Source organism: Bombina bombina, chromosome 1 (genome assembly GCF_027579735.1).
Source record: "Bombina bombina isolate aBomBom1 chromosome 1, aBomBom1.pri, whole genome shotgun sequence".
NCBI classification, from domain to species: Eukaryota; Metazoa; Chordata; class Amphibia; order Anura; family Bombinatoridae; genus Bombina; species Bombina bombina.
The window spans coordinates 638,530,523-638,541,500 of record NC_069499.1 but is presented as its reverse complement, the minus strand read 5'-3'; the positions used below and the strand labels follow the sequence as shown (position 1 = coordinate 638,541,500).

General features: G+C 36.2%; 1 protein-coding gene across 3 annotated transcripts in view; it reads left to right on the top strand.

The window, feature by feature from the left end:
- SLC7A3 (solute carrier family 7 member 3) overlaps positions 1–10,978 on the top strand; it is a 61,728-nt gene that overhangs the window by 31,237 nt on the left and 19,513 nt on the right. For all 3 annotated transcript variants that reach the window (XM_053699078.1, XM_053699079.1, XM_053699080.1), the window contains exons 4-7: positions 2,183–2,357; positions 7,929–8,041; positions 8,678–8,900; positions 9,832–9,971. In XM_053699078.1, the coding sequence (XP_053555053.1) occupies positions 2,183–2,357; positions 7,929–8,041; positions 8,678–8,900; positions 9,832–9,971 (651 nt within the window). The remainder of the gene's footprint in view (positions 1–2,182; positions 2,358–7,928; positions 8,042–8,677; positions 8,901–9,831; positions 9,972–10,978) is intronic.

Genomic DNA, 10,978 nt, shown 5'->3' with positions numbered 1-10,978 from the left:
CACACACACAATTTCATATGGGTTCAGCACTCAATTCCTTAGCAGCAGCCAAGTGCTCCCTATGTATCAATAAAGACTCAGCTCCTTATTATGCAGTAAATACTCTTTGTTTATTCTAGGGCTGTAACTAACAATTATTTTCATAATCGATTAATCGAACAATTTATTTTTTCGACTAATCGGATAAAAAAATAAATTATTTTTTTTCCTATAATTAAAATAAATTCCACATATAGAGTATTATAAATATAAAGCTCCTGGCCTCAGCTCCTGGCTGAGGCTGGCTCTCTTTTTTGCAGCTATTTTGCCTGCAGCAGAGAAGAGGCGCTCAGATGGTGTTGAGGTGCCTGAGATGCATAAATAGGGTTTTGCCAATTTCACCAAGGTGGGATATTTATCTCTGTTAGTTCTCCACCAATACAAGGGGCCTCTTGACAAAGTAAGCCTGAATTTAGTTTTAACATAAAAATATCTTGAATATCTATAGGCAGTGGTAAATAACCAGCTGTAAGGTTAGGGGGAAAAAAATCTCTAGTCCGCTCTTAAAATAATTATTTATTTATATATATATATATATATATATATATATATATATATATATATATATATATATATATATATATATATATATATATATATATATATATATTTTTTTTTTTTTTAGAGGTTGAATTGGGTACATATTCCAATTAATTAAAAATAGAACGAGAGAGAAAAAAAGGCTAACGGGCTAAATACTATATCAGTAACAGGACGCAGCCTTACACATCTATCTATAGAGTACATACAGTATATCAGCAATAGCAAGCGATCCGCTAAAAATTGAACAAATGGGCAATAGTGACATCAATTCATATAACAAATGCCATCAATCTAGGGCTAGGTGTACATAACAAGCTCAGTACTATATCATGCAAAGCATAGTCCCAAATCACCTGATTTTATATAAACAATCCAAACTATGACTCTGATTTTATTTCTGGGTTGCGCATAAGCCAGGAATTAGTTGTAAACTTAAAAAGAAAACAAAAAAGTGAAAAGTAAAATGTCTGTAGACGTCCTTTAGGCTAAGGACATAACCATAAAACACAATACCATGTGCAGGAGCTCATCGGAGTAAAGCAGCTGGTGCTGTGCACAGACCAATTATCACAGACCAACTAATCGATTATGAGATTCATTGACAACTATTTTCATAATCGATTATGCCGATTAGTTGTTGCAGCTCTTGTTTATTCCATAGAGAAATGTAACTCATATTATTGAATAAAGGAAGTGTGTTTACTGCATAATAAGGACTGGGGTCTTTCTTGATAATATATATATAATTGCAGATTTCCTTATAAAGACTATTTTTAGAAGGCAAAGTTAAACATTTTTGGTATATTCAGTGTCTAGTCTCATTAGGATAATGAATGTTTGTTGCTGCTTTCAGCTGGTTTTTAGGTCATTCATAAACACTGACACACAGGAACAGTTATCTACAGTTTATTTGTGTAGTAATTAAATCGTGATGGCCTTTTGTAAATATGCTTTCATTTCCTCTTTACTGCCTTTCTGTTTTCCTTGCTCATTAAAACTAGTGATTTTTTTTATTTAATAGAATTCTGACACTTTCTGTTTTGCTTTTACTCTCATTGCTTCAATAAACTTTGGTTATTCAAAAAAGTTTTGGCAATTGACCCATTGTTTTCTCCTTAAACGTGGTGTTTTTTTGTTTTTTTTTAGACATTGCTAGAGGATATATTTATATATACAAGGTATATCCCCTCGTTTATTAGTTCTCAGCTAGTAAGAAATTGCAGCAGTTTTTAACATTGAATATGGTAGTTATTTCATTTTTTTGTGACTGGTAAACTATATAGTGACTTTTTTGATTGTGTTGCTGTAAAATGTAGGGCTCGATACATTTTTAAAAATTTATGATTAAAATTGTATCCTAGCTCATAGAATTTGGAAAAACTTTAATATGTTTTAAAAACATTTACACCTGACATGTGTTCTTCTTTAGAAAGACAACATAAATGTTCACTGTCCTTTCAACAAATAGGCTTAAATTATGCATTTTTGTCCAGTAATTCAGATGCAAAAAAAAAAGAGTATTGCGCTTAGTATTTTTGTGTGTATATATTATAAGTTTTTTTCCTGACTTGTACAATATTCTTTTACTTATCTGCTTCAGTTCTGTTGGCTGTTGGGGTCAGTGAGTCTGCTCTAGTAAATAAAATCTTCACTGCAATTAACCTCCTGGTCCTGGGTTCAGTTATCGTTGCTGGGTTTGTGAAAGGAGATATCAAGAATTGGAATCTCACAGCAGAAGACTATTTAAATGCATCCTATGAGAATCCCTCTAACAAGTAAGGCTGATAACCTGACGGTTTGCGTTGAACTTTTAACATGTTATAATGTTTGATATTTCAAATACATCATCAGTTAAAGGAACATTATACACTTGGATTTTTCTTTGCATAAATGTTTTGTAGATGATCCATTTATATAGCCCATATATGTTGTTTTTTTTCTTTAATGTATAGTTTTGCTTATTTTTAAATATATTGCTCTGATTTTCAGACTCCTAACCAAGCCCCAAAGTTTTAGGAGAATTCTCATGTATACCTACTACAGCTTGCGTCTGTGTCTGTAAAGAGTCTTTTCATATGCAAAGGAAGGGGGGAGGGGGGGTCTGATATATTTCCCCACTTGCAGTGGGAGTTCCATCTACCTTTTTAACAGAGCTAAACTGGGAGCTTCTAAGTAAGATTTAAAAGGTTTTATACTGGATTTTTATATCCGTATCTGTGCATCTTATTCTTTATAGCAGTGTCTATTACATGCAGTTATATGAAAATTGGTGTATACTGTCCCTTTAAATGAGGGGTTAAAATGTCCTTTAATCTAATTTCTTATACAAAGTTGTTGGGGGGGGGGGGTTGTAGTGCAGTGCTCCGTCCCTCCCTCCCTATCCCTTCAAAACTTTTTTTTTTCTGTAGGTAGGGTTGCTCTGCCGCTGGGCCACCTACTCGCCTTCCCTTTCACACCTTGCACCAGCAGATGATCGTTAAAGATGGTGACACACACAGTGTCACTTTCTGTAATGATCAGGCATCTGCCTTCGTATGGAACCAGAGCACAGATCGTGCGTCGCTACCATATGAAGAGAGATTCCTACAGCTCAGGAACAGCAGCTCTCTACTGTCACTTTACAGACATGGCTGCTGTATCTTCCTGAAGCTGCAAGACATATATATATTATAACGATAGACAATGTACCACATGAGGTGTGTGTGTATGTATGTGTGTATATATATATATATATATATATATATATATGTATTTTTTGGGGGGTTAAGGGGTTAAACAGTATGTGATTGTATAATAAAATATTTAATTATGTGTAGTTCATTCGGCTAGATTTAGAGTTCGTTAGCCATCAAAAGCAGCGTTAAGGGGTTCTAACGCTGCTTTTGGCCGCCCGCTGGTATTTAGAGTCAGGCAGGAAAGGGTCTAACGCTCACTTTCAAGCCGTGACTTTTCCATACCGCAGATCCCCTTACGCCAATTGCGTATCCTATCTTTTCAATGGGATCTGCCTAACGCCGGTATTTAGAGTCTTGGCTGAAGTGAGCGGTAGATCCTCTACCGAGAAGACTCTAGCCGCAAAAAAAAAGTCAGTAGTTAAGAGCTTTCTGGGCTAACGCCGGTTTATAAAGCTCTTAACTACTGTGCTCTAAAGTACACTAACACCCATAAACTACCTATGTACCCCTAAACCGAGGCCCCCCCACATCGCCGCCACTATAATAAAAATGTTAACCCCTTATCTGCCGACCGCACACCGTCGCCACCTACATTATTCCTATGAACCCCTAATCTGCTTCCCCTGACATCGCTGACACCTACATAATATTTATTAACCCCTAATCTGCCCCCCCCCCCCAACGTTGCCGCTACCTACACTTATTAACCCCTAATCTGCCGACCGGACCTTGCCGCTACTCTAATAAATGTATTAACCCCTAAACCGCCGCACTCCCGCCTCGCAAACCCTAGAATAAATAGTATTAACCCCTAATCTGCCCTCCCTAACATCGCCGCCACCTAACTTCAAGTATTAACCCCTAATCTACCGACCGGACCTCGCCGCTACTATAATAAATGTATTAACCCCTAAAGCTAAGTCTAACCCTAACACCCCCCTAAGTTAAATATAATTTTAATCTAACGAAATAAATTAAATATTATTAACTAAAGTCTTCCTATTTAAAGCTAAATACTTACCTGTAAAATAAACCCTAACCTAGCTACAATATAACGAATAATTATATTGTAGCTATTTTAGGGTTTATTTTTATTTTACAGGCAACTTTGTATTTATTTTAACTAGGTACAATAGCTATTAAATCGTTATTAACTATTTAATAACTACCTAGTTAAAATAATTACTAAATTACCTGTAAAATAAATCCTAACCTAAGTTACAATTAAACCTAACACTACACTATAATTAAATAAATTACCTACAATTAAATAAACTAAGCTAAATTACAAAAAAATAAAAAAAGATTACAAGAATTTTAAGCTAATTACACCTACTCAAAGCCCCCCAAAATAAAAAAAAATACCCTACCCTAATCTAAATTACTAAAGTTAACAGCTCTATTACCAGCCCTTAAAAGGGCTTTTTGCGGGGCATGCCCCAAAGTAATCAGCTCTTTTGCCTGTAAAAAAAAAAACACAATTCCACCCCCCAACATTACAACCCACCACCCACATACCCCTACTCTAACCCAAACCCCCCTTAAATAAACCTAACACTACCCCCCTGAAGATCTCCCTACCTTGAGTCGTGTTCACCCAGCCGGGCACCGATGGACCAAAAGAGGACATACGGAGCGGCAGAAGTCTTTATCCTATCCGGGCAGAAGAGGACATCCGGACCAGCAGACATCTTCATCCAAGCGGCATCTTCATCCATCCGACGAGGAACAGCCAATAGAATGCGAGCTCAATCTGATTGGATCAGCCAATCCGATTGAACTTGAATCTGATTGGCTGATTCAATCAGCCAATCAGATTTTCTTACCTTAATTCCGATTGGCTGATAGAATCCTATCAGCCAATCGGAATTCGAGGGACGCCATCTTGGATAACGTCACTTAAAGGAACCTTCATTCGTCAGAAGGAAGAGGATGTTCCGTGCCGGAGGTCTTGAAGATGGAGCCGCTCCTCGTCGTATGGATGAAGATAGAAGATGCCTCTTGGATAAAGATGTCTGCCGGTCCGGATGTCCTCTTCTGCCCGGATAGAATGAAGACTTCTGCCGCTCCGGATGTCCCCTTTTGGTCCATCGGTGCCCGGCTGGGTGAACACGACTCAAGGTAGGGAGATCTTCAGGGGGGTAGTGTTAGGTTTATTTAAGGGGGGTTTGGGTTAGAGTAGGGGTATGTGGGTGGTGGGTTGTAATGTTGGGGGTGGTATTGTGGGGGGGGGGGGGGGTTTCAGGCAAAAGAGCTGATTACTTTGGGGCATGCCCCGCAAAAAAGCCCTTTTAAGGGCTGGTAATAAAGCTGTTAACTTTTGTAATTTAGATTAGGGTAGGGTAATTTTTTTTTATTTTGGGGGGCTTTGTTATTTTATTAGGGGGCTTAGAGTAGGTGTAATTAGCTTAAAATTCTTGTAATCTTTTTTTTTTTTTTTTTTTTTTTTTTTTTGTAATTTAGTGTTTGTTTGTTTTTTGTAATTTTGTTTAGTTTATTTAATTGTAGGTAATTTATTTAATTACAGTGTAGTGTTAGGTTTAATTGTAATTTAGGTTAGGATTTATTTTACAGGTAATTTAGTAATTATTTTAACTAGGTAGTTATTAAATAGTTAATAACTATTTAATAGCTATTGTGCCTAGTTAAAATAAATACAAAGTTGCCTGTAAAATAAAAATAAACCCTAAAATAGCTACAATATAATTATTCGTTATATTGTAGCCAGATTAGGGTTTATTTTACAGGTAAGTATTTAGCTTTAAATAGGAAGACTAGTTAATAATATTTAATTTATTTTGTCGGATTAAGATTATATTTAATATAGGGGGGTGTTAGGGTTAGACTTAGCTTTAGGGGTTAATACATTTATTATAGTAGCGGCGAGGTCCGGTCGGTAGATTAGGGGTTAATACTTGAAGTTAGGTGGCGGCGATGTTAGGGAGGGCAGATTCGGGGTTAATACTATTTATTCTAGGGTTTGCGAGGCGGGAGTGCGGCGGTTTAGGGGTTAATACATTTATTATAGTGGCGGCGAGGTCCGGTCGGCAGATTAGGGGTTAATAAGTGTAGGTAAGGTAGCACCGACGTTGGGGGGGGCAGATTAGGGGTTAATAAATATAATATATGGGTCGGCAATGTTGGGGGCAGCAGATTAGGGGTACATAGGGATACTGTAGGTGGCCGCGGGGTCCAGAGCCGTAGATTAGGGGTTAATTGTGTAATGCAGGTGTCAGCGATGTCGGGGGCGTCAGATTAGAGGTTAATAAGTGTAAGGTTAGGGGTGTTTAGACTCGGGGTTCATGTTAGGGTGTTAGGTGCAGACTTAAAAAGTGTTTCCTCATAGGAAACAATGGGGCTGCGTTGGGAGCTGAACGCTGCTTTTTTGCAGGTGTTAGGTTTTTTTTTTCATCCCAAACTGCCCCATTGTTTCCTACGGGGGAATCGTGCACGAGCACGTTTTAGCTGCTTACCGCTACCGTAAGCAACGCTGGTATTGAGGGTTGAAGTGGCGGTACATTAGGCTCAACGCACCCTTTTTGGAGCCTAACGCAGCCCTTCAGACAACTCTAAATACCAGCGTTAGCTACACGGGTCTTTACCGACAAAACTCTAAATCTAGCCGATTGTTTTTTATTTTGTCTTATTTTTCCTGTAATGGGCACCATCATGTTTGAACTTATTTTTTCTATTTATCTCTCTCCTGTTGAGGATTATTAGTAGCAATAAAAATCAGGCAATAAGACTGTGCCAACAATGCTGTGCAGAAACCCTGTTTGTTAATTACTTGACATTAGTACATAATTGTACTCGGCAGAAGAGAAGCAAAATTAAACTTAAAGTGACACTGTACTGTAAAATTGTATTTCCAGTGACTTTTTACACCATCTGCAGAGTTTAAAATGTATGAGACATTGCTTTTTTTAGGTTTGGTTTTGTATATGAAATAGCCAGTTTTGTTCTTATATAATACAACTAATTAAAATGGGTTGAGCTTTCAGAGAAATCAGATCCCTTTATTTTATCACTGTATGTACAAACATATCTCGGTGTACCAAAGCCCAATACTTAAAGAAAATTTAAAAATTAACATTTTATTTCTCTCTCCTAACCTACTCTGGGAGTTTAATTTCTTCTGCTGGCTATGTTTACACAGCTTTTCTATCGACAATACTTATGTATACATTTTTTTAGTATAGGTAGGAATACTACAGGAAAAATCATCTATTTAAAATGCCAACATAAAGGCAAAAGAGCTGTTGGTAAACAGTTGAGTACACCCCAGCAGGTAAAATATTGATCATTCAGTACAAATTGATGGGGAGAAAAAATTGTGGTAAATTGTCCATTTAAGTTACTTGCCTTTAAATATTTAAACAATTAACTTAATGGTAAAAATACATCTACATATTAATTTAAGGCTAATATTTGCTTTGAATGCAGTATTATGTCCAGCATGTAGTTACTGTTTAATATACATTTAATACGTTTAAAAAAAAAAAAAAGGCAGTCTCCTACATCCGGCATATATTTGTCAATCAGGACTAGTCAATTTAAAAAGCAGTAATTAGATAAGACCTAAATATTACAGGTCAGTGCCATTTTGCTCTTTCTAATGCTGGAAAGGGGACATTGTATGACCTTTTTTATTTATTTGTTTTTGCATTTCAGTACTGGCAAGTTGGGCTCAGGAGGATTTGTTCCATTTGGCTTCACTGGTGTTGTGGCAGGTGCTGCTACCTGTTTTTATGCTTTCGTGGGATTTGACTGCATTGCTACTACAAGTGAGTATCTTTGTTATGAAACATAGCAGGTTATTCTAAACTACAGCCACTTAACATTTATGCCCCTACATGTCCTTATTTAGACATTAGACAGCTCTATGGCATATTGTTGATATATTTATTGCAGCACAAAAATATTACTGGTTTATCCAATATTAGCCATCCAGTTGGGGGGGGCAGTAATATTTTGAAACATGCAGAGTGAATCATGATTAGCAGGTGCCTTGTCTTGTCAAATGTGAGTTGTTGTTTTTTTTTATAGTTGGTTTCCCATTTCCAACAATGGTTTTACATTTCAGGAAATACATTTTGGTTAAAAACTGGCTATTCTGCTTGTATATACATTGTACACTCCCTTTTTTTTTGTGTGTGTGTGTGTGTGTGTGTGTGAAACAATGCTTTTTCTTTTCAAAATATGCAAATCCTCCTTCTTTTTTTTTCCAGTTGATTGCATTTTGTACTTTTATTAGCCAAAGAAACCCTCATTCTGGAGTATTTTATTTTAAGATTGTGGTGTGAAATATTGTCAGGTTTGCTTATTAATATGTAAATACGTTTAGATCTGTTCGTATTGTTTAATTGAAAATTCGTCCCACTAATGGATCTCACCATTATTTGTTTTTTTTTTTATTTTAGGTGAAGAAGCTAAGAATCCCCAACGCTCCATACCTATAGGAATCATCGTGTCTCTGCTAATATGCTTTGTGGCATATTTTGGTGTGTCTGCAGCACTCACTCTAATGATGCCATACTATTTACTGAACAAAGACAGTCCTCTTCCAGAGGCTTTTAAATATGTGGGCTGGGAGCCAGCCCGTTATGTTGTAGCCATTGGCTCACTCTGCGCCCTTTCAACAAGGTATTGTCTATTAAAAAAATAATACAAAATGTACCAGACCAGGGGAAAATCTAATAAGAAAAAAAGTTTTCTAGTATGTTGGGGGGTTTCCGAAGTGAACAGTCTTATTTCTAGCTTACTGCAGTTTGTTAGGCTAATAGACATTTTCTAAATGCTGCTAGTGTTTAAATGATAAATGCTTTATTCAGTGAAAATGTAAATAACCCTTTGCACACAAAGCAGCCGCTGTCGGCAAATGCAGGCGCATGTGACCTACTGCCTTAATCTCTACAGGTTATGTGCACAGTAAAATCTATCACTAACACAGCTTTATTATAGATCATTTTTGCCTAATAAATAATATTATGAAAATGCTATTAATTAGAAGTTGGAATGCACTAAATATGCACATTGGTTTCCACTAGCATGTCCTTCAACTGTAGAATTTATCTGGCACTGATTTAGAACATTTTCTCTTTAAGTGAGTTGTTACACTTGTGAAGTATGTTTTTAAAGGGAAAGTCTACCATAGAATTGTTATTGTTTTAAAAGATAGATAATCCCTTTATTACCCATTCCCCAGTTTTGCATAACCAACACAGTTATATTAATGTACTTTTTACCTTTGTGATTACCTTGTATCTAAGCATCTTCCGACAGCCCCCTGATGACATGACTGACTGTTTATTATCTATTGTCTTAAATTTAGCATTGTTTTGTGCTAAATCTTAAATAGCCTGTGATAAGAGGCAGCCCTCAAAGGCTTAGAAATTAGCATATGAGCCTACCTAGGTTTAGTTTAAACTAAGAATACCAAGAGAAAAAAGCAAAGTTGATGATAAAAGTAAATTGGAAAGTTGATTAAAATTAAAAGTCTTATCTGAATAATGAAAGTTTAATTTTTACTATACTGTCCCTTTAAATCCCTGAAGAAAATATTTTTAAATTCCAGTTTACTGGGCTCTATGTTTCCTATGCCCCGAGTGATTTATGCCATGGCTGAGGATGGACTGCTCTTTCGATTTCTTTCGAGGGTTAACAAGAAGACAAAAACTCCTTTGATTGCTACTATTGTTTCTGGAATTATTTCAGGTAACCAGCTAAACTCATTCATTTCTATTTTGTTTAGTAAGAGGCTATAGCTTTCCCTTGTTATGATGTGGTGTACTTAGTCATAAAACCCCAAATAGTTTTATTCTTGATTCCAATTTAAAAAAAACTTTTTCTACTTTACTTCTATTTTTTTATTTATTTTGCTGAAAAGCAGGTTAGTAGGCTCAGGAGCATGCACATGTTTAGAATAGTTCTACAGGCCCATACACACTACCTACCTAGTTTTTCTCTGGACTAAATAATACCATGAGAAAGCAGTGCATTTAATAATAGAACTAAATTGGAAACCTTCTTAAAGAGAGAGTAAACACCTTGAGATTATATATAATGTTTAATTATGTGCAATGAAACAACTTTGCTCAATTTTCAGAGCTAAATTACATGAAAAGGGGATAAAATGAATAATGAAAATATACTGCAATTTCTAATTCTCAGGACTTGAAACACATCCTGCTGACTTCTCAAGGCTAAATCTGCTACTGTATATACCTGTTACTCGTTGGCTTTATCAGATAGCAACTGCAGAGCAATTTGCTTTATATAAACTTTATGACAGTGATTAGCCTTGTCTGCAGACAAAAGCCCAGATTGGCTCCCCCAAATAAGGCAAAGATGGTGGCTGAAGTTTGGCTATTGAAAAAGTAATTGCAAAAATGATGTTAATTTGTTTTAAAAACGTTAAGACTTGGCTGATATGTGTTTTTGTGGGGGGGGGGGGGGGTTTAAGTTTTGAATCAGCTTTATTTTGACATTTTGAAACAATACATAGAGGTGGGAGACACAGCTCCCTGTTTGAAACAATAGAATAATGCAAATGGTTAACAAATCTAATGCGGTATTAAACAACAAGCAAGGAAAATAGCAACGTAAGCATCAAGACCATATAAATTACACATTGCAGATTGGACTCCTATGTCATTCTTATATTTAATAGATTAGTCTCTAAGGAACTGGAAGTGTGAAACAGTTGGGAGTGATATTGGGGA